This window comes from Xiphophorus hellerii, chromosome 4, assembly GCF_003331165.1.
Source record: "Xiphophorus hellerii strain 12219 chromosome 4, Xiphophorus_hellerii-4.1, whole genome shotgun sequence".
In the NCBI taxonomy this organism is placed as follows: domain Eukaryota; kingdom Metazoa; phylum Chordata; class Actinopteri; order Cyprinodontiformes; family Poeciliidae; genus Xiphophorus; species Xiphophorus hellerii.
This window is the reverse complement of record NC_045675.1, coordinates 23,335,196-23,362,996: the sequence shown is the minus strand read 5'-3', so window position 1 is coordinate 23,362,996 and position 27,801 is coordinate 23,335,196. Positions and strand designations below refer to the sequence as shown.

Genomic DNA, 27,801 nt, shown 5'->3' with positions numbered 1-27,801 from the left:
AAATAAAGCACCTCTGAGAATCTGTGCTTGCTATTTTTTATTTTTTTTGCTGCAGCACTTTTACCAGTATGTGCAGTCTGTCTGGTTGAAGTCTCCTCCCTAAGGCGTTACTTGAAACGGTTTTTGTACTAGTGCACAGTTTGTGACTTTTCACTGAGCGATTACAGTGTGGGATGCAGGTGTGGCATTGGGGTTCAGCTCAACTAAGAAAAGCACAGTTCAGCTTTAGATATTACTGAATTTCTATTTGTGATCCTAGAGACAGCATAGACAGCATTCATTAAGGATTCCCAAATATAAAAAGGGCAATGTAGCTGGGAGCCCTAAGTAATTAGTTAATGTAAAACTCTAATATAACGTGAACCCAAATAAATAGATGAAAATGGAGACGATAAAATGACAACAGCAAGAACCTTACCCAAGTTACACATGTTGAAACTTACTGTTGTAGTAGATATTTTCTAACGGTGGGTCTCGTGTAAGGGGCATAAAGGGGCAGGAATCTTGGTAAGTTTATGAGATGCCTGTAATCATCACTTTAGAGATGATTACAAGCATAAACTGAACATTTAATTCCAGAATATATCAAAATAGTTACTGAGGAGAGTCTTTCCTAAATCTGTTTTTTTTTTTATTCAATATTATGGACTAATGTTTGTATTTATTTTTTTAAAAAAGCATATCCTGAAGTGAAACAGAATGGCAGATAAAGCTGGGGAGTTTGGGGGAAAAAATGTCTTTGCTTGCTGTTATTATCTGTAATCTCTGTTATTTGATCATGTTTTTCACTGCCATGTACAAAGCCTGGACATGTAGAGCAAACAGTGGTTTTGTTGAGATGCCGTTTTGATTTACCATTTCCCATCTTTTTAGTCAAAAGAAAAATCCCCACACTTCCCAGGATGGAAAGTGATCTTTCACACGGTTTCTGCAGGCTCACTTTTGTTGTGGTTTCTGAGGAACTCGCAGGTGGTCCCAGGAGATTTAAGAGTATTATTTAGAAAAGCTTCCAAGTAGGATAAATACTGCAAAGCAGGGGGTGTTGCACTCATTCCCAGTAACTGCAGCAGAAAATGTGTAGTAATCCTGTTCCAGTTGCAGCTGGTTAAATTAGGGGACACTGAGGGATACTTTTTTTTCAAGAATTTCCTAAGTACTAATTAAGCTTCATTTAAACTCTGCGGGTATTTCCATTCCACTTTAAATCTTTCTAACTACAAGTCGCCTGTTTTGAACAGATTCTGTCTGAGAAAGCTCGTATCATCGCAGATTTGCTTCTTTAATTTAATAATAATAAAGGCAGAGCAATAAAATGAAGCTCACAATCATCAAATCCTATTTAAAACTTATTCTGTAGAAACACTTATTATGGATCTCTGAAAAAAAGTTTCCAGAGTTTAAAACGACTAAAAAATAAATAAAACACAGAGCAGCTGCGAATTGCGCATTATAATTGTGAAAGAGTGATCAAGAACAATTAAACTGGTGTATATTTCACTGGGCTGCAATGCAGCAGCGACTTGTTCAATTTGTTAGTGTTTTCCTCGTAACGTCATTCTGCTTCAGATCATAAGCTGTGAACCTGAGGGGCAACACGAGTCCTTCCATATGTTGGTTTCTCCGCAGTTGGTGGTCCTCGTTTTACACCTCCAACAGCGTTGGCATTCTTTGAGCTTGTCTACCAGCAGTTTTCCAGCAGACCTGTAATCAGGGAGGCATAGAAGGCAGAGAAGGGGAACATGTTTGGAAACGAATGAAATTATATTTTGAAAGAAAAAAAAAAAGATATGGAAAAGCGATTTACAATCCTTCCACAGAAGACGTAGAGTTTAAGCTCAGGAATCACCTGCATCCTTCCTTTCATTTCCCGTGGTTTTATCGTGCGCTGTTGAATACCCGTCTAATTTATTGCTTTATTTCCACAAATTTCAGTAAAACAAATAAAATTGAGGAACCCAGATTCATATTTCTATCTGCTTCAGGAAGTTTGAGTGTCTTTCAGCAACACACCTCAGGAAGCGCCTCTCCTCTTCCTCTCGCTTGTGTTTGAGCTCAACACTTCGACTCCAGTCGTCCTCCAGTAATTTTCGGAAGGCACGCTTCTTTTCAAAATGATTGGTGTTGTCCTGCATTAACCTGTCCGGAGGGTGGGGGGAGCACATTTTTGATGCACACTTTTTTTTCCTTGCATGTCTTTCTGGGATCGAATTTTATGTCCTCACTCCATCCAGCTGTAGTTGGAAAAAGAAAAAGTGTAGTTGGATCTCCTCCCTCTGAGTGGCAACACTGAAGTTTGCCTGAAAGAGCTGTAAGAGTATGAAACATGGGTGTAAAAGAGAAGTTCTGATGAATACCCAGGCCCTTAAAAAAGAATCAATAGCTAAAAATCAAAAGGGAAGTAACCTTTTGTGCTCTCTTTCGGTTCTCTGCCCTCCTAATTGCTGTTTTGCAGCGATTTAGTCTTGGTTTGTCAGGCGGACACTCGGGACACGATGTGAACATCTTGTCCTCCACCTGAAAGGCAATCAACACGAAACATTTTGGTTGCAAATGCTTCATAAATTTATGTTGAGCTATGTTTGAGGAGGTTGTGGATGAACATTGGTAAAGCACATTTAAAAAAAAGACTATATTCACCGTTAATGTTAACCATTAGCCTCAATTTACTTGCTATTATCACTTCCAGAAACAGGAAGGGCACAAAGATAAGTCTTTCCAAGTAAATGAAAGAAATACTAATAATCAGAGATGGCTTTCTGTTTCCTAGCCTGAGCGTCCAGAGCCTTCCTGTAATGCTTGGTTTTCTCCAGTTTCTTCTGGAGCCGCTGAGCCCTCTGCAAAGCTATCCTGAAATTAAAACATATGGACAAACACACGCACACCCGCTGCAAAACACATAAAATCCAGATATCTGACTTGTTGCTCAGTAACTCACTCCTCCATCAGCTGCATCTGGTCAAGTCGCTCTGTAAGAAGGCGGTACTGCTGGTCCTGAGCCACGAGTTGCTGTCTCCTTTCCATCTGGTTCCGTAGATCACGCCTGTAACGATGCTGCCGTATCCTCTTCGGGGGAGTGACTGGTCGAGCCGGGAAGACGAATGATCTCTAAGCACAACCCGGAGGAGACACGGCAATAAAAAAAAAAAACGTCATTATTTTCCTTAAGTTAGTCTTGTGCAAATTCTCCTGACGTGAACAAGAAATATCTGAAGGATTCTGTTGTGTGTTCGCAAAGAACGCCGATGCATTTGCACTGGCATGGAATGAGAACTTCCTGCACTGCAGATCCTCCAGTGAAAAGTCAGTATTCAGTACCAGTAAGACCAGTTCACCGTTAAAGCCCACATGTGATCAGTTAAAGTAGTCCAATAGAGAAACATGCAGTAATCCTATATGTCTGCGTTCCTCTCATCAGTGGGCAGGATTTTGGTAATGTCTGATTTTGATCATTGTTTTATCGGTGAAAATGAGGCAAAAAATGATAACGATAACAAATTAATTTCATGCCAAGCAGTCCGGAGGAGTCTGTGACGTGGACATAAAGTTCACTTAAGTTTTCAAGCAAAGACTTGGAATATTTAACCCGTTAAGTTAAATATAACTTAAAAGGTCTTCAGAGGTCAGTGAACTACAGGCTCAAGAGGGAAAGCTGCTGTGCTTGCTTGTCATGTTTTTCATCCACTTTACCACAGTTCTTTCAGACGCATCTAAGCTTCCTGCTAAAACAAACCAAACTGATTCCAGTAAAGTAAAACTGATCTCTGTTGTGATCAAAACATTAAACTGACGCATGTGACAATAAGTCGCTGAACTGCAAATAGATGAGCAATCAAAAACACCCTTAAGAAATTCCCACAAACCGACTCACTGGTGCAAACTGCTCTCCTACCGCAGTAACCACAGTTGCCATCACGCTGTACAATAAAAAGGATGTGTAAAGGTTGTTGGTTTTATGTTTACTTCTACTCACAGGACAGTCGAAACAGGAGCTCTTCTCCCGCCTTGACATGTGCAAGTTGAACGCAGCCACCTTCTTTGCCTGCTCACGCCGCTCAGTTAGCTTTGCCTGAAGACAAACACACTTTCAATAAACATGTTGACGATCATTATTAGCAGTTTTTTCACTTTTACATAAATCAGCGTAATTAAACGTACTCTTTTGGATGCAGAAATGTAATTTATTGTAGTCGTTTCATTTAACACAGAGGTCATCTTACCAATACTGGGATTGTCCCAGTTTTGAGAAAAGCATTAGTTCTGGCACCTTTGAAATGGGTGCCATAATGTCGATGGCCATTCATCTCCATACTGGCATACATGGCTGACAAAGTGACTTGTTTTTCACAGAAACGGGGAACCTACAAATTTAATTTCAGCAGTTTGTTACGACAAACTCTTTGCCATAACAAAGAGTTTGTGACTATTGTTGTGGGGATCAGATCTCATCTTCACTGAAACAGTGAGGTAAGGTGACGTCAATAAATCACACAACATGTGCTGCTTTGTTCAGCTGTGTCTCAGCCAATGGAGAGCAGTAAAGTAAACCACTATACTACATTGTTATTTACAGAGTATCCTTTCTTAATTTGTAAACAGAGATTTGCAAGAGGGGTTCATTTCCTCTAGTTCAGTATTAGATCCATGGCTGGAGTTAACCTCATTACTGACCTTTCGTTGGAATTTTTTGTTTCTGGAATCGGAAAATGTCATTATTGGCAGAATTTTTTTCTGGTAAATCACCACCACAGGATCTAGCAGCTTGTAGACGTGTTCTTTTCTGGGTAAACCAGTCCTCTGTTTCCTGGTAATTTCTTTTGTGTTTATTGGCCCTGGACTCAATCTGAGAACTCAAGCAAAAACTCCCTAATTTTGCCAGTAAAATTTGCTTTTCCATGAAACAATTCATCCTGATACGTGGAGAAGATTTTCCAGAAAGAAATTCAAAAATATTAAAAAGAATGAGGTAATCAAGATGAATAAATACTTATGGCACTAAAGCCCCAGTTGTTTTTCAACTAAAGGAAGAAATTTTAGGAAACGTAGGGGATTTTAGTCATATTCACATTTTTCAGACTTGCACAGCACAGCTTTACCTCACATGTAGCCTTTTGTAATTAATACTCTAAATACAAATAAACTGGTGTGTTCTGGCTGTACACTGGCACACCCCAGCTCTTGCTCCATCTCCTGCTCATCTCTCAGTTGTTCTGTAAGCAGTAAAAGGTTTCCACAAGCTTTCTCCTCTGCGTCTCGTTGCTCTCGTCTGTTCTCTAGAACATTCCTCAAAGACCGTTGCATGCACAAGTAGCACAGCTCGTACGGCGAGAGCTGGAGAGTTAGGTTTCTTGGAAGCACAGAGCAACAGTAGCTGTATTCTTAGCCTGGCAAGTATTGTGCCAAAAATGCCCAACAGGACTTGAACCTCTCACAGTCAGCATACTCTACATTACATAATATGTTGGGTGTGTGTGACAGAATGAGTCCACAGTTGGTTGCTTCAGTGGAATCTTGTCAGAATGATTCAACAAAAAATATAAGTCCAACAATAAGTATACAAACATCCTCACTGATGTTATTATTTGGTCTGGTCATAACTTAGAACAAAGGGACAATAGTGACATATGAGTTGCAGTAACAGTCATGTTGTCACGCTAAACAATGCTTGATATTCCCCACAGATCAACTTTAGATGTAACAATAGTAAGTCAATGATGGGTGTGGCTGTTTGAACGATTCAATCTCACAACCAAAGCTTTCCCCACATTGACAGAAGATTTAGTAAAAAAAACTGCTGACAGTCACACAGTGTGAACCCTGCTCTTAGTGACTCTGGTCACCATCTTAAATCACAGCTACTCCACTCATTCTATGAAAAATGTATTTTTGCACTGGGAAAATGTATGTTTGTTGCACTGGGAGTGGTTATAACATGTCAAGAATTTCAAGAAGTGTTCCCTGCTCAAACCACCACATTCACCGAACCGCAGAGCCCACGCTCTCCTCCTGACCTCTAATCTCCATAAAAACCGTCAACGTGGCTGCAAGCAACAGATCTAAGTGGTGGGGGAGGACTGCTCTGTAATGCAGAAGCATTAGCAGCTTGGAAATTGCAGCTACTTGGAGGAGCTACGCCTTGAACGCGGAGCTAGGTCCACCCGGGCATTTTGCACAGCTGAATGGTTGCCATGGGAGATTAAAGGATTTCTCAATCATGCATGGAAGAATCAAAGCAACACTCCAGGTATGTTTTTGATTAGAGAATGTGGGAATGAGAGTAGAAGCAGACTGCTTCACACATCAGAAAGACCAACACGATGTTTGAAATAAAAGAAAAGACAAAAAGTTTCTCAACCTCAACACATTTCTATCAATAGCATTAAACATATTACAGAGGAGTTGAGGGTGTTGACCCTTCTTGGATGTGGGATTGTCAGAATTTGGGTTGGTTGGGTATGTAGCTGGAGTGGGTGGTGGTTCTCCCTGGGCGGTGAAAGTGATGTATGTTTGTTTGTAGGTTTAAGAGTGCGGTTGGAGCCATTAGCCCACCTCCTGTCAGGAGATGCTTGGCAGGTGAGTTGATGTCATACTGGTGATTGTTGAGGGGTCCTGTGTGGTTGTGGGCCTCGCTGGCATCTGCTCTGTTGCCTTCGCACAAGGCCTTTCTGTATTATGTTATGGGGTGTGGGATTTGAGTGTGATTAATAGCGCTAAGTCCTTCTTCCCCGCTCTGATTGGTTGTTTCTGACCAAGCGGTGTATTTCTACAGATGACAATAGGACCATAGGGAGAAGGCGGAGGAGCTCATTTTTTTTCACAGATTATCTGTGTCTTGTTATTCTGTCATGACACAGTGACAATTTTAAGAAATATGTAAAACACCTAATTTTATAACAGTTCACTAATCCAGCCACATAGAGACATTTTATAGCACATTCAAGGTCCGGGAAGGAGCTCTGTCCCCATGGCGGCGCTAGGTCCACCAAGGCGTTTTGCACAACTGAATGGTTGCCACGGGGAAATAAAGTATTTCTCAAACATGCATGAAAGACTCAAGGCAACACTGCTGGTATATTTCTATTTTTTTTGTGATGAGGGAATAACATTCTAACATGATGTAAAGCCCAAATAAAGTCAATTTTACACTAGACTTCAAGGTTTGAAACTTTCATGTTCTCTCAGGTGAACCATGGAGAGGTTTCGGTGTTTGCTTACAGTACATGTGCACTTCAAATTGTGTTTCTTTCCTGAAACGCACGAAAAGACAGAGCATGATTCTGAGAGTTTCCTGGATTTACCTTCAGACATTCCTAGATGAACTCACTGTTCTTGTGTTAACATTTGTTCCAAAGATCGCTTTCATGTACCAGCTGCATTATAAAGGCTTCAGATGTGCTTGTCCAAGCAGACACCTGAAGTGAAAGGAGGTGCGAACAGAGGAGGATCTGTCCGTTCTACATCATTTATGGCGTCTGAAGCTGTTAAAGAGGCATTGACATTAATCTGAGACCCCCATGAAGCTCTCAGCTCTCCCTAATTAACCTGCTTATTCGGAGCGTTGAAAACTGACCCGCCGTATGAAGTCTCTGTGTGTGTTTTCATCCACGTGTGTGTTGACTACCTGCTTGTGGGCTCCGCAGGGGGGATTGGATTCAGTTTCTCAGTCAGGCCGACAGCTTTCATCTGCAGTGATTGATTGGATTTAGACTCTCTTTGCTGGGGAACCTCTGCAAAGAAACACAACACTGAGTGGCTTCACTGCTTTAAGGTTCTGCTAACTATCTTGGTTTCACGATGGAAGCTATTAATTATGTTGTTCTAAAGACTGAATCTAAGCCGCGACGTGGGAACATCTTGGGGGACATGTACAAGTTGTGGACTGAAGCTAAAGTCAGAGCCATCACATAACTGTTGTCTCTGAACCATAAGCAACTTTAAAAACATGATCAGCAGTTCAATGTCTTTTTTGATGAAAGTATGCTTAGGATTGAATTTGAAAATCTCTAGAAGAAAGAAAGGTTGCAGAACAGGACTTACTCAAGGTCCAGTGTGAAGTTTCCACAGTCGCTGGTGATTTGAGGAGACATTCAATCCTCTGCGTTTTATCAAGTCCGAACTCAACTTGGCAAGAAGAAGAGCTGGTCAAGTGAGTGCATGCATCCAACAGTGACTTACTTTTCTATGTACATTTTTGTGTTCAAATGTATTTTTATTAGTCTGATGTACTATGTAAATATTCAATGAAACTGGATTTTCGGTTTTCTTTTACTATAAGCTATGAACTTTTAAATGACCCAGAATTACAACTCCAAATACTCCCTTATTATTTATAATTTCTTAAACTGAATTACTGAAATATTTTGTGTGATAAATCTAATTGATTTTAGATGTATCCATTGGTCATATGGAAATACTTCTTAATCCTTTACAATAATCAGCTTGAGGTTCTCACTGAGAACTAAAAAAATGCTGTTCTGATTGTAATTCAGAGTACTAAAGAAAAACTATGACAGACTACCAGCTTCCCTGAAACGCTGAAGCGATGTTGTCACTGCCGGCAAAACAAATGTATCAGTAAATTGAAGCAAGAGTGCAGGAAATTCTATGACCAAAGGGCAAATGAAGATAAGATCATGAACTATTGATTTTACTGCCTGTCTGGAGCGAATTGGTTAATAAATGACATTACAAAAAAACAGATCTGTTTGCTTTCTGTTTCTTAAATCACAATGAAGCTATTTTCCATCCATCCATCCATCCATCCATCCATCCATCCATCCATCTCTCATCCTCACCGTGTGGATCAAGCCTCTTTAAACTGTCTGAGGAAAGTTGAGAGGAAGGAAAAAACTGTAGCAGAAAAAAATTGCTACACATACACTGTTTTGATGGAGTTGTGCTGAAAGTAGCTCTGGGTTCCCACAGGTACGCTTTTCATTTCAAAGTTTCATTTTCTTTTAGGATTCATTCACACCAGCTCCATTCAGTCTGCTTTAATCAACTTCATAGTTCATTTGCCTAGAAAGTCCGGTTCGCTTGGTGAGATGTGAATGCGTAATTGATCTCTGATGCGGACCAAAAAAGTGAACTCCGCTCTGCGGAGGAGGACAGGTTTATTTTTTTAAAGGGCGCAATGTGAAAGCGAACCGCACCAACTGAAAGGGAAACAAACGTTACATTTATTATATTTTGGCATCTGAACTAAGTTCACCTTTATTTCAAAATCCGTGACTCTTTGACTTGTTGAATAAGGATTGGAGTATCATAAAACACACAAATTCTTGAAAGCACATTTTGTGAGCTTTGATATCTTTAGCGTGTAATAAAAAAAATGGACACAGTTCAAGAACCACAATGTATTATTTGGTTCTGATATCGACTCTGGTGCAGGCAACAATTAAAAAGGCAGATGTCAAGATCATTTTTACAGGATTGAAATGTTCAGCGAAGTTCTGTGTGTCTCACGGACCGGGTTTCCAGGGGAGGACACCGAAGGGAGAGGCGAACAACCCGGCAGTGTTCAACATTCCAGCTATTAGAGGAGTCGAGAATCTGAGAGGAGGTTTGTAGCTGATCTGAGCCTGACCGTTCTCGTGTTTTTCCTCTGATATTGTCGACAGCTGGTGGATTTGTTGGAGGTTGGACAGGCAGGTGATCAGCCGATAGACAAGTGTGAATTCGACCAGGGCAGGAGCGCAGCATGAGGAGCATCCAGGAGAACAAGCTCTTCTTCGAAAAAAGAGACCAAGGAGGCGACCACAAGCCACAGCTTGATCTATCAGGAAGAAGATTAACGGTTTTTCAAGTAGAGAAACAAAGAGCTAGTGCCAGGATGAGTCAAGCATAACATAGGAAAAAAAAACAAACGATGCCAGATTATGTCTTGGTGGGAGTGAGATCTGGTGATCAGGCTGAGCTGGTTCCTCTATAAAACGTCTATCTTATGAAAAACAAGCAGTTTTCAAAAGATTTCATCCATGAAAGAAAAACAACAACCAGGTCTGATGAGTGCCACGCCAGCAAAAACAATCAAAAATTCTTTTAAAAAGAACCTACAGTATGTGATAATATGAAACGAGCTACAGATAGAGAACCTAGAACCCATCTGTCATAAAAATAATAATAATAATAGCACAACCAGTTATTATGTACAGGGGTTATTACTTTTTCACAGAGAAGTTTGGTTTGAGACTTTCTTCTCTTAAGATATGAAATAACATAATTTCTTTTGTATTTCCTCTTTTCTTGGCCAATATTAACATTTCTCTGAATGATACCAACATTAATACAAAAGCAACAACAGAACAAAGTTGTAAAGAAGAACATAATTTCTCACAGTACTGTAGACAGATACTGATGTAGAGCTACTGCAGATTAATTATTCCTCTTGAGCAATATCTCCCAGCTCCAGTTATCCCACATGTCGAGGTTTCCCTAAGTTAGCTTACATGACCCTAATTGCTCAATTATTTTCTTGGCTCTTTTCTGCAAAGGCATCTTTAAAGACAAGTGAATTTGTAATAGAGAAACATTTAAAAACCCCGATAGGCTAGTTGACTTGAAAATGTGAAAGTCCCCAATCCTGATAGGTTGACCCCCTGTAGAAGATAGATAGATAGATAGATAGATAGATAGATAGATAGATAGATAGATAGATAGATAGATAGATAGATAGATAGATAGATAGATAGATAGATAGATAGATAGATAGGTTTACCTTCTGCAAGTTCATCTGACATCGTATATAGAATGATACTTCCGCTCATTCAACATCTGGAAGGAAAAAAAAAAAGGTCGTCATATCTCCTCGTTTTTCTGTACAACCAGCGCCGAGCAACCTAAACTGTGAAAAGAAAATGAATAACCACGTAGCGTTATTGGAAGAAAAAATATACCGTTTTTCGACAACTGCGCCAGACTCCGCAACATCCGCGTGTCCCGTTCGGACACCTGCAGCAGGATGTTGCTCATCTCATCAAGCCTCAGACCCGCAGAAGCTTTAGAAAGAGTCCAGATGCGCCTTTGAAGAGGACAGGCGCGGAGACGCACTTGGAGGACAGAGTTGCACGAATCATGCAAAGAAAAGAAAATCAAAGATCCGGGCTCTTGATTTCTGTTAGAGTTACGGCAAACTGCAACTTAAGCCTAAAGGGAAACCAAAAATGTTCAGGAACATGCGTCATATTTTTCACTTTTTTTTTTTTTGAATAGGCAGACAGATTCAATAGAAAGACGTGGGGGAATGATGATATTAGTGGTGAATAGAAGGCTTTACCAAGCGTGTGGCGTACACAATTAAAGAAACAAAAGCAAAAGCAGTGAACATTCAACGCAGTTGTGGACTGCCTGACGACTTGATCTGTCAGTAGCTGACAGATCAAGAAGGGGGAGGTTTTCCAGGGAAAAGTGACTTCACGCATCAAAGTCATTTACACGTCGGAGTCAATCCAGATCACAATGGAGATGAACGTTCTACTGATGCTCCTTCCTTTCCTGACAGGTAATGTAATTTTTATTCTTTACACTAGTTAACCTGTGTTGGATGCATTATTACGTCTCTCTCTATATATATATATGTATGTATGTATGTATGTATGTATGTATATATAGATAGATAGATAGATAGATAGATAGATAGATAGATAGATAGATAGATAGATAGATAGATAGATAGATAGATAGATAGATAGATAGATAGATAGATAGATAGATAGATAGATAGATAGATAGTTAGTTAGTACTGGACATTTAAAATACATAAGGTGAGCTCTGTCTAAACTGTTGAGTACTCTTTATGTACCCCCTCGTACGTGTGACACAAAATGTGACACAAAAGAAACTTAGACCTTCAGTTTGGCCTAATTCAAGATTGAACATCGGAGAATCGGAGCCACGCTAGGAAATAAAAAAAATAATAAAATCACAATCACCGTCAGACATAGCGCTCACCTGATGTATTTTAAATGTCCAGTACTCTGGTCAACAGATGCTGTTTGGAATGTGTTATATAATTTTTTTTTTTTTTCAAAAATAAAATTAACTATCTGTTATTCATTTGTTCTGTCTAGTAAAATGTAAATAATTATGGAGCCAGTATTGTTCATACCGCGATAATAAAGTTTAAAGTTTTTATTTTTTTATTTTACCAACATCTGGTAATTATTACTGGTAATTTTACCAGTAATCTTGTCAACAACTGTTGATCTTTCTTCTGATTGGTCGTCATATTAATGCTTAGGACTGGACCAGAGCCAAATTCTTACTCCAATCTGATAATCTGTGGAGGAAGCAACAGATTAGGATGGTAACAAGGGAGGTCTTTCAACCTCAAAGACTTGAGGCTCATTGTAAAAGATAAGGATCACGATTTTTTCATGCTGAGCAACAAGCCTGTTCATGCGTTTAAATGTCGTGAGAATTAAGCAAGCAACAAGAAACGTTTCACCTAATTGTCAACATGAAAATTGCGCCACCCGAAGATTAAGTAATTCAAGTTCTGCAATGTCTAAATCGTGTTTACTTAAATGTCAGGCAATATATTTATATATATATCTTCTGCACTGACTGCCAAAAATCCTTTTAGTCAAATATGAACAAGACTTGTTCTTGGAAAAATATGACCCCCTAACTATGCAGTGTCTAGTGTCATGTGCAGGGACGTGCGGTGAGGTTCATAGCTGGTGAGGCACTGACTTAATCATATTCAGATTTACAAATATAGACCCCCTGCATGTTATTGTTTATGTAAGGAAATTGCGCGCATGTGGACAACGCTGGAGGGCAAAAAGACTATTTCCGTTCACTCAATCAAACTTGGACATGTAGATATTATTCATTTCGTGCTGTGCTCCACAGCGAAGGGGAAACCCGTTAAAGTACAACCCAAAACCACGTCTTTTGTCGCTCTCGGTATCAGCGCAGCTACGCGCAGACTCGTTGCCACAGCAACTGACAACAACGACACAATAAAAAACACTCAAATATTTCCCAAGCAAAAAGCAGAACATTCAGTTTGTTGCCGTAGTATTGTTGTAGTATTATTTTGCGATTATTAATTAATTGCTGTGGTAAGAGGAGAAAACTATAAATATATCGCTGCACTTGACCTTATTGTATGGCTAGCTCCATGGCTAGCTCGCTTACAGTATCTTACTCTGCAGTTGTGGAATCACAATGTCTGGGATCATGAGCGCCCCCTGCCATGAGGCAAGAGAACTGCCTGCCTCACCTCGAATCTGTTCTCTGCCGTTTTTGATCGCAATTCAGCACATGAAACACGTTACACACACAATTGGTGACAAAAAAAAAAACACTGTACATTATATACATAAGTTAAATTATGGAAAATCAGTTCATACATTAAATGTTTTTTTAGCCATTTTATTGGCGAACATGCTCTCAGAATGGCAGCCAGTGCAGTTAGCGAGAAGTTGCGCAATCCCAGGTGAGGCTCAGCTCGCTGCTGCCTCACCAGCTTCGCTTCCGAGCATTTGAATGGGAAAATGCAGAAATTCAGCGATTTTGAAGAAAAAATAATCTGAACTTTTTTAAATTAAATGAAAAATAGGTATAGTACAAACCACAGGGTGAAAATAGCAATATAAATGATTTTATCATTATTATTTTTCCATGATTACAGGTGAGGCTCTGCCTCACCTGCCTCCCCTGACCGCACGTCACTGGTCATGTGCTAGTGATTCACAACGGAGGCGCCATGTAAATATTTGTCATGTTCCGCGTTTTTCTGTGTTTATTTTGAGTTTCCTGTGTCTCTGAGTCTCCGTGTTGTCCTGTCTCCCTTTGATTACTTTCTCGTTCCCTAATTACCTCCTGTGTATTTAGTCTCACCTGTGTCTCTGTGTTTTGTCGGGTCCTCGTCATTTGTGACGTCATTTCTGTCTGCCTGTTTGCCAAGTATATTTCTGTTGCTACCGGTGTGAGCCCTGGCTTCTGCTCAGCTGCCAGAACTTTGTGGACTGTTTGGAGCATGACTTATTATTAAAATCTACTATTCATCTTACCTGGGTCTACAGCGTCTGCCTCACCATCTCTCACCACCAATTCATGACAATATTTGCTTTAAGATGTTTTTGCTATCTTCAATAATGTTTAATGAGACAGCACAGTTATCGCTGCACTATCAGAACCACATAAAAACTTTCCTCTTCTGTTTTTGACTTTGTCTCTGAACCGCTAACGGATTACAGGCTGCAGCTGCTAAAGAGTGTGCCGTTTTCAAACAAACTTATGTTGCCTACAACCAAGTCCAACCAATAAATCAGCTAAAATCTGACTCTGTTGCAGGTGTATTTTCACTGAGACCTAAAACAATATACACCAGGGCAGGGGAGATGGTGGTGCTGCGCTGCCCTCAGAAACATGATTCTGACACGACTATCCTGTGGACCAACCAGACGAGACAGGGGATGGATGTGACCAGCATCCTGTCAACACAGTCAGCTGTTTTGAGTCAGATGGACGTGCTTCTACACGGGCACATCCTTGTGATACTCAGCACCTCTTTGAGCCATCAGGGAAATTACTCATGTTCAGCGAGGTAAGATGAAACACTCAAGACCTTCAAAATGACATTTCTATCTGAATATTAGCATACATCATCAATTGCATGTGGGCTGAATTCCAGAAATAAGGGCTGGCTCAGTGTGTCATCTGGATGCCTGATCAGATTAACCCCGGAAGTTAAATCCTTACGTCTTCTTCGAGCTGTTCCTTACACATCTGTTGGGTAGGACCTCTGTTCTGAAAGAGTGCTGAAATAGGTGTGAAGCATTATTCAGTTCAGATTGGAGTCAAGGCAGCCTCTACATTTGTCTTGTGGAACATCCTGTTCAACAATATGATCAGAGTTGTTCATAAAATCTGTCAGTGGTTTCAGTAGTATCTGCTGAGCTGCTACATCTGAACATAAAAGTCTGTTATTAAGCCTGGAAACATAATATCCACATATTTAGTTTCACTTTCAGTTTTAGACTCATTTATCATCTGAACAGGCAATTCAGAACTGTATTTCACCCCTCTTCAGATAATCATTTTATGGCATAATCCAATAACTATGTTACCTTCAGTAGTTGTAAAAATAAAATAAAATAAAAAAACTATGAAAAAAGAGCTATATCTATCTAATATGACTCAAAGGAAATTTTACTTCCAGATCTTAATGCCTTGAAATTGGGCCTCTGTCGCTTTAAAACTGTCTGAAACTCCTCCTTCAGGAATTCCTCATTCCTCTGGTAACCTTTTACAATTTTTGTTAGCGTTGCTCTGGGAAGTAGCTCATATAATGAGCTCAGCAGATGCACAGTTCCACCAGGTGTTTGCTAATTGCTGCTGACTAGTCTGAAGGAGCTGAGTGTTGGAGTCCTGGGGGAGGACTGATCTGTGAGGTGGAAGGTTGGAAACTGCAACTTTGAGGAGGAGCTGTGCCTCAAAGCGCAGTGCTAGGTCCAACCAGACGTTTTACACAGCTGAATGGTCGCCATGGGAGATTAAAGGATTTCTCAAACGTCCATGAAAGAATCAAGCTATGTTTTAGACAAGCATAACATGACATGTAGCTCAAAAAAGTTGATTTTTACACAATACTGCCCTGCTACGTCTTATTGGACTATATTTTTAACAGTCAGTAAAACTGTATTGTTTGCATTGTGATGAACTTAAGGCTTTTTATTCTTTTTAAATCTGTAAGCTGGTGTGCTTTTCAGACAAAATATTCTTATATATAATTGTTATTATCTTTTTTGATGGAAGAAGCTTGTTAATTTCTCTGTATTGCACTGTTTATTGTTTTTATATTGATGTACCCTGAGGGACTACAGATAAAAACTAGCCTTTATGGCAAACTCTGGCATATCATGTGTTGGGCATTGTCCCTTAGAAATAAATAAACATCAACAAGTGTTCATGCTGCACTTGAAAATAAGGAGAAAGAAGGCTGAATTAATTATACAATCTCTTAAAAACCCAAATAAAATATGTTTGTAGTTGCAATGTGACAAAAAGTGGAAAAGTTCACCTATACGTTTGCAAGGCACTGCAATCAGGCTTTTCATACACCAGCCATCCTTGTTTTAATTACAGATGCTAAGTGAAAGCTCTCTTGTCACGTTGCTTAATGTTTTGACAGGAATGCCAGCAGAAGGTTCTGGTTCAGCCTGATTGTGTATGAACCCCAGTCCAGAGAGTATGAAGAGAGGAATCGTTATTCCACAACATGCTACACACAGGAGTCCTGCACACTGTATTGTCCTACAGCGAACATCCCCGCTCATGATACTCCTAATATCACAGGCAGAGGAATCACGTGGCACAAGGTATTTGAAAGCAGAGGAAGCATCGGTGTGGATAGGGTCAGCCTGAGAAGGTTGCATGATTTTCTTTCCTTTTCTTTTGAAAGCTTTACTTCAAGGTATTACATTGTGGCGATATCTTTCCAAGTTTAAAGATTCACTGCTTCTGAACATGTCTTCTATCTGGCAGGAGGGCGAGACAGTGTCAACACCACACGACTTTCCGAGTGCAGTGGAAAGAGACGGTGGCATCTACAAGTGCATCAGATCTTTCTTGTACGACGGTCAAATTTATAATATGAGCTTCTCAGTAATGCTGGAAATCCAGAAAAGCAGTAAGGACAACACACTTTGATGTACAGTACAGACCAAAAGTTTGGACACACCTTTCTAATTCAATGGGTTTTCTTTATTTTCATGACTATTTATAAGGCAAGAAATCCCACTTATTAACCTGACAGGGCACACCTATGAAGTGAAAACCATTTCAGGTGACTACCTCTTGAAGCTCATCAAGAAAATGCAGAGTGTGTGCAAAGCAGTAATCACAGCAAAAGGTTGCTACTTTGAAGAAACTAGAATATAAGGGGTATTTTCAGTTGTTTTACACTTTTTTGTTTAGTGCATATTTCCACATGTGTTATTCATAGTTTTGATGCCTTCAGTGTGAATCTACAATGTCAATAGTCATGAAAATAAAGGAAACTCATTGAATTAAAAGGTGTGTCCAAACTTTTGGTCTGTACTGTATATCTATGCTCTTTATATTTTAAACTATTTTAAACAGAAACCTTTTTTTTTTTTTTTGGTTGCATAGAATATGGAAAATCCGAGATCATCTCGCCACAGCAAAATGACGTGTTCCACATAGACTTAGGTGAGTTCTTGTCTGGTTTCATTCTAAGACTGCGTCTCAAAGTTGAATCAATAATTTATGTTTTTTTCAACTCTGTTCTTAGGATCAACATTAGTGATAGAATGTAAAGCAGTTGCGTACTCCGACTATGACGTGGTGTTTTGGCTAAGTGAGAATTCATTTGTCGATAAGGATGAGAGCCTACCCGTTTTCTACAATTATTCAAGGTGAAACGTTTTCTACATATTGTCTGACCAAGCTTGTAAAAAAAAACACAACACAGTCAACATTTCGCCCACATCTAGTAGAGCTAATACGTTTGCTTCTTTTCTTTCCATTCTGTTTTGCTCCTTTTAGTACCAAATATATAGATGAAGTAAATATGACAGCCTCGTTAGTCTTCAAAGACGTGTCAGAGGAGGACCTGTTGAAGAAATACACATGTAAACTGGAGTCTGACCACCAACAGTCAAGCTTTATCACCATCTCTCTGGCTGAAAAACGTACGCCAGGTGAATATTTACAGGATGAGATTAACCTTTAATAAACCACCATTAAACTGAAGTCATAATCTGCTGATTTATAACATTTAAATCTTCGACGTAACTTATCTTAATTACTACATATTATGTTAAATTTTCCTACAGCTCATCTGGTCTCGTTCTTCCCAGTCTTCTGCACTTTGGCCGTCGTTGCTGTTGTTGTGATCATGGTGTTGTTACTGGCGTTCCATGTGAAAAGGTCCAAATATTCCAGTTGCAGAGTATAAAAGCGTCTGTGGAGCTCCGGATCAGTTAATCATAGCTTTGGCAAAGTAAGGTTAACATGTTCAGCACCAAGACAAAGCCTCGGTAAGGCTGTGACTGTCAGTTTCTAAAGACTAAAGTCTGGAGGAGTTCATGTTTTCAAGTACTTGCTTCTACCTCACACTGCAAGCAGATAATGCGGCACATTTAGCAGTGTTTTTTATGCTTGGTTTCCCCCTAGTGGAGATCAATTGTAAGCGCAAGTTTAATTTTACACATACGAATCACACAGATGATTCCTAAGAGGCCAATTAAGCAAAAATAGGCTACGTAGTGTATTAAACATTCTTCCACTGGCTTCACAACTAATATTCTGCTAAGATAGAAGAAAACAAACCCACCAGCGTAACTCTGCTTTGTCTCAAGTACAATGGGAAGTTATAAAAGAAAAAAAACAAACATGAAAACTCATTTCATAAAAGCGTAAGAACATGATATATATCAATCAAATCAGTCAAATTTTATTTGTGCAGCACATTTCAGCAACGAGACATTTCCAAGTGCTTTACATCGTAAAAACACAAAAAATAAAAAGTCATAAACACAACAACTGAAACATTACATTTATTCAAGTGCCATAGATACATTTTTCATTGATTATGTTTCAAAAGCAACTCCAAACAGGTGGGTTTTTAGGCACTCAGTGATATAATCACATACAAATATACACTGACATAACATTTAAGTCAGTAAAGGTGTAGTCTGATTTTTATCTGACAGCTGACTGACATTGTTTTCTTGGTTTGTACATTATGTATTATACTATTTATTACACTCATGACCTAAAAGTTGACTTTTTATTGTCTGAAGCTCCAAGGGTGTTTAATTAGCAACCCGACTGTTAAAAGTGTTTGCGAGTATTTAAGGATTTCATGATTTTTTTTATTTTTTTTTATTGAATCAACTAAAATAACTTCTCCGAGAGGAATGACAGAATGTGGCAAGTACAAATGAGGGAGTCTTATTATTAATGCCACAAACAGCAGAGATCATTTCTCTACTATAAATCAGTTCAGACTGCTCTACTTTTTCAACCTGCAACAACCAGTGTTAGCCAGCAGGGGGTGGTAGAACATCAACATCTTCAGCACTGAACATGAGCTTGGATTAATTTGAAATGAATGGAACAGAATTACTTCAATTTACTAAGTATTCAGAATTTAATAGAGCTAATTAGTTGTTCATGAGTTTAAATATAATTAAGCTGGCACACATGGACTCATTCATGCATCCAACTATTTTTCCTTGTTTTATGTTTTAATTTGAAATAAAACCTGATTATGTCTTGCTTTGGTTACGTACAGGTAAGGGGAGGATTCCCTCGCATACTACTGCGCTATGCTTTTATATTTTTAGCAGACCAGCAACACTTATTTTAGTGCTGCTAAAATCTTATCCAACATTAAGAAGAGAGATTGTGAAGCTGACTGCATAAGTAGCACATGACTTCAGAACAGCATCATTTCTCTGCCCAGCAAATAAACTGAAAAGAATTGGGGGAAACCTCGTCAGTGATAGAGGGAATTTATTTATTGATACAACACATGAAGGTCAAACATAAATAAAGACTCAGGGAAAGGAAACTATTGCATAACGTCGATGTGGTTATGGAGAAGCTTTGTAAGCATTCTGGGAAAAAAAAAAACAATGATAACGATTAGTGAAGCAGTTTTTTTTTTTTTTAAAGTGTGAGATGGTTAAAGTATTTTAGGAGAAGCAACCTCAACTTCACCCTGAATCTTGGCTTTCAGTCGCCCTTCGTCAAATCCGAGACAGATGAAAAACATCTGGATTAACCGACCACCATTTTTTTCCAGTTGACTTGTCTTGTATACGAAGAGATAAATGAAAGTAATAATCAAACAGACTCTAGAAGTTAAGTTGTGGTTAATGCACGTGTCTGCACAGACAGTGGTTGATGCGTCATTCAACACGGTGCACTATTATTATCAGTGTTTGCTCAGTGTTTGCTTTAAAAGGCTTTCTGCACACATAAATCCCTGGTTCACAGGCAATAGTGAGACAAAGATGAACTAAACTGACTGTTTGAATGTTTTGTGTTTGAAAATTATACGAGTCACTTCAAAATATTTATTAAATGAACAGCACTTTGCATAATGCGTTCGTTGTGAAAATATATATATTTTTATTTCAATAAAAGTTTCTCCAACTCAGATAACAGCATGACCAGACAGAAGATTCATAGAGTTCCTCCTTTGTCCTGAATTCAATAGTCTTTTAGGTCTAGTAATGTTTTTTTTTGGTCCGTTTCAAATGTTTCCTGAGCTCACACATATTATATTAGCTCTTAATTATCACTTTGTTTTTGTCTCAAGTCTATTGAGGCCAACATGCTAACAGACATTGGAGTATGGGAAGGCTAACCAGCCGTAATGCTCACTTGTGGCGAAGGCCAGCTGTGCTACACGGTACCAGGAAGGTGAAAGTAATCTATGGGTTTACATCACAGGTGTCAAACTCCAGTCCTCAAGGGCCGCTGTCCTGCAACTTTTAGATGTGCCTCTGCTGCACCACACCTGACTAGAATAATTAGGTCATGGCTCTGGAGAACTGATCTACACAAGGAGGAGGTCATTAAGTCACTTCATTCCAGTGTTTTGTGCCTGTGGCACATCTAAAAACTGCAGGACAGTTTTAGTCCTCCCTTGAGGACTGGAGTTTGACAAACCCTGGTTTACATGATAAGTAACATCTAGCATAAAACGTTTATTCCTAAAAGGTGCTGACATGTTCTCAAGCTGAGAGGGGCGGCTTTGACAGTAAAAAAACAAAAAACAAAAAACTTGAATTTTAAAATGAAATGTTATGACGTCAACAAATCTGTATCCAAGTTCTGTTGCCCACAGTTTTATTGCTGAGTATTTTTCACTTCAATTCTAGATGAGAAAAAAAAAAAAAACCCTATCAATAACTTTATACCACTGTAGGCCTATGTGGGGGGAAATGGTTTCGATAATCACTGTGTTTTTGGTCACACGCAGAGTAAAGAAAACCCGAACACAGATTATGCAGCTTCTTTGGAACAGGAGGTAAAAAAATCACACGAGCTGAGAGCGTTCGTGGCGGACTCTTCCCCACAGCTGTACTGTGGGTGGGTTTTTTTCTCGTTTACAGAGCAGCTCTTACTTGTCACTGACACAAAACTCCCGATTATATATATATTTTTTTTATTTTTCCAATTACGCCGGAATAAACGGTGGGAGGAGGGACTACCGCGACTCAGTTTACCAGTTTCTTGGACGATTGAGACGAAAAGAAAACGAGGGCGGCTTAAGGAATAAGCAACTGTGCCGTGATCTTCCTTAAGTTTCACTTAATCTTCCATCGCACGTCGGTAACGTGGAGGAAGTGGCTTTCAGCGCGTGGGGGGAAATTTAGGCAGGAGCCAAACTGTTCACAGACACGACGCTGCTGGAGGCAACCAAGGATGATTCTGCTTCTTCTCGTCCTTTATACGGGTAAGTCAACGTTGATGGTTTCTACACACGTTTACCTTTGACAGGTGCCCTATAATGATGGTTATGTGCGGAATGACGTCACGCAAGGAGATAGGAGAAACTGTAGTAAATATGATTTTGACACATTGTCGTTGTAATGGCCGCAAAATAAATGAGAGTGATTTATACACCGCTGGGTTAGATGCGGGGTCCTCTTTAATTAAAAATATTTGATTTACAGTGAACCCTCGTTATGACGCGGTTCACCTTTCGCGGCTTTGCGGATTTTTTTCCACAGTGCCTCGTGTTCTGCGTCCTGATTGGCTTAACAGTCTGCGCTCCTTCTCCACCTGTGTGCCAATACCGTTACGGTATTTAAATATACGTAATACAGCTGGGCAAATTTTGGCAAATATTTTTGCCCAGAACAACTACCGATAACTACTGTATGTTCTTCTCTCGAAAAAAAAAAAAACTCACCTGCACCGCAGGCTTCAGGAGAAAGAGACACTGCAAAGCGGAGTGAGGCCGCAGCGTCACAGTCAGAGGAACAGTGAAATACGCGAGTCACAATTTGTCCCACTGTACTTCGTGTTGATGATTAAAATGATTATTTTACTGTAGTTAGCCTATTTGTAAGAAAGTGTTATATTTGTTTTAAAAAAAAATGCTTGGGCCTGAAAACAGATTTTGTTCTTTGGATTCAATGTAGAGTATTTAATTATGCTGCGTCATAATTGTAATTTAAAAAAAAAAAAAAAAACTACTTCACGGATTTCGCCTATCACGGGTTCTTTTCGGAACGCAACCCCCGCGAAAAACGAGGGTATTTATGTCGTTATCTACATGATAATTAATGATAATTAGGTATGTGGGCAAAATGTTGCGTAGGGAATTTTATCATAATACGTGAGAAATGCTCTTGTGCGATTATGTCAGGGGAAACATTGAGTGAAGCTGCATAATATCATCAACATGAAAGCAGAAAAAAGGGGAAAGTGTCTCAACTTTTAAAAAAAAAAAAGGCTGTCGGGAAAAAAACAGGCATTGGTGCAAGAAACCTTCCTTAATATTGTACACACTAAACCCTCGCAAAAAGAATCAGAGGGATCTTCAAATACTGGAAAATGTTGCATGTAGTTCAGAAGAAATTTGTCTGTTTTCACACCCCTGGCCCCTCCTAGAAATTAGGATGTGGTTAACTTGTTGCCTTCGGTGACTTGACAGCTACTGCAGACCATGTGGTTGACACATCTGGCAGCATGGTGCATTGTTATCAAAGTTTGCATCAAGCTAAAGGGATTATTTATAGAAAATTCAGATAGCCTTTGCATGCTCCCTACAAAATTGCAACATTTACCACACGATCACTGAAGACGGACGTCTTTTTAATGATCATTTAAGGTTGGACTGTAGAAAGAAAACAGAAATGTGACTTATTTTTTTTTAGCCTGATGTTCAAAGTCAGGCTTGGTTAGTCAATTTAACCCGCATTTAGACTTCAAGAAACATCTTTTATGTGGCTTTCTTTTCACCTTTTACCTTTCAAACCACTATTTCACATTGTTTAACCTTTGCTCAGGGGAAACGCAATAGTGGTTTCTAATCCATACATGATACCATCTGTGCTGTGTGAAAGGATTGAGCAGGCACATTTGGTGTGAAACTAACATTTCAGAGACAGAAGATCGTATCTAGAGTCCAATATGGCGGTGGTGTGATGGTCAGAGGCTGCCTTTCTGCTTCAAGATCTGCACAATCGGCTGAACTTGATTCTCTCATGTTGATTTCTTACCAGAAAAACATGTATAAAAAACATACAAAAAATTCAAAGTTGTCTTTTTTTAGTTGTAAAGTTGTCTTTACTAGCTGGATTAATGGCAAAAATGTCTGGTTTGTAAAAGGTTGTAGAGGTATGTACTAGTTCAGCAGTATATATCCACCAACAAAAACTCAGTTCAGTGTGATATCATTTCATTATAAATTCAAAACTAATTAAATAAGATTTTTCTTTCCTTTTCTTATCATTATTAGTTTTTGAACAGCTATATTTTTTACAAGGAAATCCACTGATAAAAAAAACAAAAACTACCATAGCAAATGAAATTTGTTGTTTTGTTTTTGCAGGCATTTGTCCCGTGACGGCCAATGAGATCTATGCTAACGCTGGTGACCTGGTGATGCTAAACTGCAGGGAGTCTAAACATAATGGTACCGTAATGCTTTGGAAGATGGAGAAAGACCAGAAGATGCACCTCTACAGCAACATGTCAGCGTCTGAGCAGCAGAAGCTCGGTTTGATTTTTTATCGGCGCAGCCTTGTGATTCTCAGTGCATCTACAAACCATCAGGGGAATTACTCATGTGGTCCTCTCGGGTACGAACTGATGCTCACACTCCATACCTTAAGAGTCTCTTTGTAGAAATGTATTTAAAAAAACCCGTAAACTTTACTTTAGATGTACATCTTTAAACATAGACCAAGCCATCTGAATAATGATTTTCATGCTCTGTCCATCTCTCTTTGATGATTTACTGGAATACCAGCAGCCAGATGTGGTTCAGACTTACAATATGCGAAGAGAAGTCCACAGATTGTGCCATCAGGAACAAGTACTCTATGACATGTTTCGCAAAGCAAGCCTGCAAACTGATTTGTCCTGAAGGAAGCATCCCCGATGCAGGAATCCCCGGCATGGAGAGCAAGGAACACATGTGGCACAAGGTATTAAAATCAGCAGTGGGTGTGATCTGATTATATAACATCTGTCTGACAAGTTCAAGTGAGATTATTCTTGCTAATATTGAAATCCAATAGTATAATTGGTTTACAATATGGCTCCTTTCTCAGGAGAATGGTGAGCGCTCAGTTAATTACTTCCCAAGCGTTGGAGTGGAGAATAGTGGAGTCTACATCTGCATGCGGTCTTTCTTGTATTCTGGGGAAATATATAATACTTCCTCTTCATTGGAACTTGATGTCCAAACAGGTGTTACAAAAATGCCCTCTTGATATCTATTTATGTGTTTTTATAGTTAAACTTTTGTCAAAACCTAAAATACATGTCCTTGCGTGCAGATGAGCCTCCGCCAAAGTTAGGAATCTATTCACCCAAGAATGGTCAGATTTTTGAAGTAGAACTCGGTGAGTGTTTTGTTTATAACATTAAGACACCAAAATACATTCTATATTTTTCTGTGTTATTATTATGTTTTTATTCTTCTGTGATTTTCTTTTTTTTTTTTATTGCAGGCACAAAAAAAGTGATTGCTTGCAAAGCACTCGTAGATTCTTGCCAAAATGAACCATATTGGACGAGTGACGGGGAGTTTGTGGACGACTCGGATTTTTTCACAGATCCATGGCAAGAACCGAACTTACATTTTACATATACTGCAACTGATGATAAGTAGAAATGTCATGTAGATGTAATGCTGTCAGTGATAGCTCATTGACGTCCCTTATGTCCTTTCCATCAGTGAAAATGAAAAAATGCCGAAATGGATGAATACATCTTTAATTTTCAGAGAGGTGTCACCTGAAAACCTGTCAAAAACTTTTACATGTGCATATTCAAGTCACAAACTCATCTCCACCGTCAACATCACCCTCGTTAAAATAGGTGTGGGAATTTTCAAACGTTCAGTGTTCTCGATTGCTCATTTCGTGAACAGATTATCTCTTATTGCAGAACAATTGCAAAATGAGTTATCTAATGATTTCATCAATTCAATCGCCTCCCTGCAGCTCAACCTTCTCATGTGACGCTAACCGTATGCTCTGTCTGCGTTGTGGTGTCGATGGTGGTGATCGTTGTTGTTTATGTGAAGTTTAAAATTGACGTCACCCTTTTCCTACGAGATAAAGTTGGCTTTAAAGATTGCCGAAGCAGCACTTCAGGTGAGTCTTGACCAGAAAAAGCTCATTTGATCTTAAGTTCAAAAAGGAAAATAGGCCCGGGATGCGTTAATTCACTACACAGATTTTGATTGTGCAAGAAGACTATTAAACCAGTCATCCATCTAACTTTATTTGTTTAGAGACCGCACATAGTCAGTGGTACACACTGTTTCCCTATAAGTGATCTTTCTAGTCGTCAGATAATTTGCAGATCCAGAACATTTTCTGGATTTATTTCTATCAAGACAGTGTAGTTAACGTTTCTGAGAAATTATTAAAGTTGTCCAGTTGCTAAAACCTTGACGGCAGAATGTCAACGGCGATGGAAAATGTTTTCAAACGCTTTAAAGACTTAACAAATGCCTGTCTGCTCTGAGTAGCAACAAAAAAGATGTTTAAGAAGTTATTGTATTTAATTTACATCAGAATGGGTTTTTGAAGGCGAACATGGGAGAAGTTAATAATAATGTTTTTTTGGTGTTTTTAGATGGAAGAAGCTATGATGCATTTTTGATGTGTTATAAAAGCATCACTGATGGAGGACTGAGTGAGGAAGACAGAAAGTGCCTGGCGAGCACTTTGGAAAATGAGTTTGGCTACAGCATCTGTCTTTATGATCGAGATGTCTTACCTGGTCAAGGTAAGCTGAAATGAAACGCGGCCTATTGTATAGTAAAATTGTAATATTTACCCTGCGCTCATATCCGTTGCAGCTGTAGCCGATGCTGTGTTGGACTGCATAGAGCAGAGCCGGGCTGTGGTTTTGGTTCCCAGCTTTCCAGATCCTGAACCAGGAAGTGCAGTGCTGAGTGCCATCCACTCTTCTCTAGTGGAGCGGAAGACTCGCTTGATTTTTATAAACACAGAGCAGACGGAGGCGTCGACGTCGGGTTCGTTTCCAGAGGCTTTGCAGCTTCTGAGTAAAGCCGGGAATAGCGTCACCTGGAAGGGACGGCCGCCCTCCACCTCCTTCTGGAAGCAGCTGCGTTATCACTTACCGGCCCCACAGCAAACACCAAAAATGCAACTTTTATCACAAGAATGCTAGGATGATATCCAAACCTAACTCTAACCATTTTACACTGGACATACAACATGAACGATAAGAAATGCCAAGTATTTTGTTTATGCGTTAACAAAATAATGCAGAAATCAATTTAATGAATGTGTTTATATTTAAAATATCCTGTTTATTTATGACTTTAGTCTACTGAGTACCTCAGTGCAGTACACTAAGAAAAACTGACATGTGAATGCAACAATTATATTTCTATCTTATTGCTACAGTACAAGTTGAGTATTTGCAGTTGTTTATGTAACATGTGAACAGCACAGTAAAAGTGAACAGCAGAATGTGAATTAATCTCAGCTGTTTTATTATTTAATTTGTACATTTTTGTTTCTTCATTTAGAAATTAAATTTCTGTGTTTATTGTCAACTGTTACTGTCTTTGCTGCACCATTAAATATGAAAAGCAAACATACAATGAGGAAAATCAGTGTTCGTAACGCCCCGCGACTTTACAAGTTCTCCCACTTAGAAATCATGGAGGGGTCTGAAATTTTAATTTTAGGCGCATATATGCTGTCAGAGACATAGTATTAAAAAAGAAAATCCAAAAATCACAATATATGATTTTTTAAAAGAATTTATTTGTGTGTTACTGCTGCAAATAAGTATGTGAACACCTTGCAATCAGCAAAAATTCTGGCCATCAAAGACCTGTTAGTTCATTTCTAAAAAGTCCACCTTCGCTCCGCTTATTATTCTTAATTAGAAGCATTTGTTTGAGGTCATTAGCTGCATAAAGACTCCTGCCCACCAAACACAGTCAGTAAGACTCCAACTAGTAACATGGCTAAGACCAAACAGCTCTCCAAAGACTCCAGAGACAAAATTGTAGACCTCCACAAGGCTGGAAAGGGCCAGCCTTAGTAAAATGGATGCCTATGGATGGATGGTAAACTGAAAGTTGTTACTGACACAAAATCACTCACATTTACCAATTAAGATGGAATACGTAAAATGAAACTGAAATACATTTTTAATGAGCTTTACTTGTTGTATATTACACAGGAAATATGTAACTAGGGAACGGGGGGGAAACATGCAGCGATGGTCTTAGGGTCAGGAATCAAACACTGGACGGTTGCATCAAGACCTCCTGTTAGAGAGGAAACAGTATTTATGGAGTTGTTTTTGTGAAAGGGTTCTTGGCATCACTCTGGGTCAAAGTGACCCGTACTCCTCTCTTCCTTGTGTGTGAAGTCAGAACTGAACACTATCTATGACTCGGAGAGAATGCTGTTTGGACAAATTAAAACAAAATGAAAATGGAGCAGATGTTGATATCAAGAGGTCCCGAATAATTTCTAGGAAGTCCCAATACACACCCGCTATAAATGACGCCAAGAAGCCTTAAGTAAATCAAGGGTCTTCTTTCCAACTCACACCACTAGAGATGAGACTCTATAA

At 39.2% G+C, this 27,801-nt stretch overlaps 2 protein-coding genes across 7 annotated transcripts; one reads left to right on the top strand and one right to left on the bottom strand.

The window, feature by feature from the left end:
• Nucleotides 1-40: 40 nt before the first annotated feature.
• LOC116718880 (coiled-coil domain-containing protein 81) lies at nucleotides 41-10,984 on the bottom strand. Of its 6 annotated transcripts, XM_032561136.1 has the most exons (10): nucleotides 10,893-10,984; nucleotides 7,619-7,724; nucleotides 5,158-5,368; nucleotides 3,971-4,066; nucleotides 2,936-3,105; nucleotides 2,769-2,847; nucleotides 2,404-2,514; nucleotides 2,223-2,306; nucleotides 2,011-2,174; nucleotides 41-1,701 (listed from the first exon to the last, which is right to left on the bottom strand). In XM_032561136.1, exons 1-10 carry the CDS (start codon nucleotides 10,966-10,968, stop codon nucleotides 1,563-1,565), a joined length of 1,236 nt encoding a protein of 411 aa, XP_032417027.1. In that variant the 5' UTR covers nucleotides 10,969-10,984; the 3' UTR covers nucleotides 41-1,562. The 6 variants fall into 6 exon arrangements, 1 of the variants encoding a protein (XP_032417027.1); XR_004339008.1 differs by lacking the exons at nucleotides 41-1,701; nucleotides 2,011-2,174; nucleotides 5,158-5,368; nucleotides 10,893-10,984 and adding an exon at nucleotides 8,035-8,536 and having other exon boundaries at nucleotides 2,227-2,306; nucleotides 2,404-3,105; XR_004339009.1 differs by lacking the exons at nucleotides 41-1,701; nucleotides 2,011-2,174; nucleotides 5,158-5,368; nucleotides 10,893-10,984 and having other exon boundaries at nucleotides 2,227-2,306; nucleotides 2,638-3,105; nucleotides 7,619-7,936.
• LOC116718687 (uncharacterized) lies at nucleotides 10,951-26,764 on the top strand. The gene is made up of 15 exons (XM_032560879.1): nucleotides 10,951-11,497; nucleotides 14,302-14,554; nucleotides 16,142-16,328; nucleotides 16,495-16,639; nucleotides 17,122-17,181; nucleotides 17,264-17,387; nucleotides 17,518-17,672; nucleotides 17,808-17,927; nucleotides 23,552-23,719; nucleotides 24,504-24,569; nucleotides 24,678-24,789; nucleotides 24,905-25,047; nucleotides 25,173-25,325; nucleotides 25,813-25,965; nucleotides 26,039-26,764. Exons 1-15 carry the CDS (start codon nucleotides 11,455-11,457, stop codon nucleotides 26,371-26,373), a joined length of 2,217 nt encoding a protein of 738 aa, XP_032416770.1. The 5' UTR covers nucleotides 10,951-11,454; the 3' UTR covers nucleotides 26,374-26,764.
• The last annotated feature ends 1,037 nt before the right edge of the window (nucleotides 26,765-27,801 follow it).

What these genes read in the sequence shown, in the direction of transcription:
- LOC116718880 (XM_032561136.1), bottom strand. Translation starts at nt 10,968, where the DNA reads ATGAGCAACATCCTGCTGCAGGTGTCCGAACGGGACACGCGGATGTTG. An exon ending in GCTCCTGTTTCGACTGTCCT is followed by an intron (nt 3,106 to 3,970) that starts GTGAGTAGAAGT and finishes GGTTGTGCTTAG; the next exon opens with AGATCATTCGTCTTCCCGGC. An exon ending in GGAAGGCTCTGGACGCTCAG is followed by an intron (nt 2,515 to 2,768) that starts GCTAGGAAACAG and finishes ATTGCCTTTCAG; the next exon opens with GTGGAGGACAAGATGTTCAC.
- LOC116718687 (XM_032560879.1), top strand. Translation starts at nt 11,455, where the DNA reads ATGGAGATGAACGTTCTACTGATGCTCCTTCCTTTCCTGACAG. An exon ending in GAGGAATCACGTGGCACAAG is followed by an intron (nt 16,329 to 16,494) that starts GTATTTGAAAGC and finishes TCTATCTGGCAG; the next exon opens with GAGGGCGAGACAGTGTCAAC. An exon ending in GTCTGAGCAGCAGAAGCTCG is followed by an intron (nt 23,720 to 24,503) that starts GTTTGATTTTTT and finishes CCTTGCGTGCAG; the next exon opens with ATGAGCCTCCGCCAAAGTTA.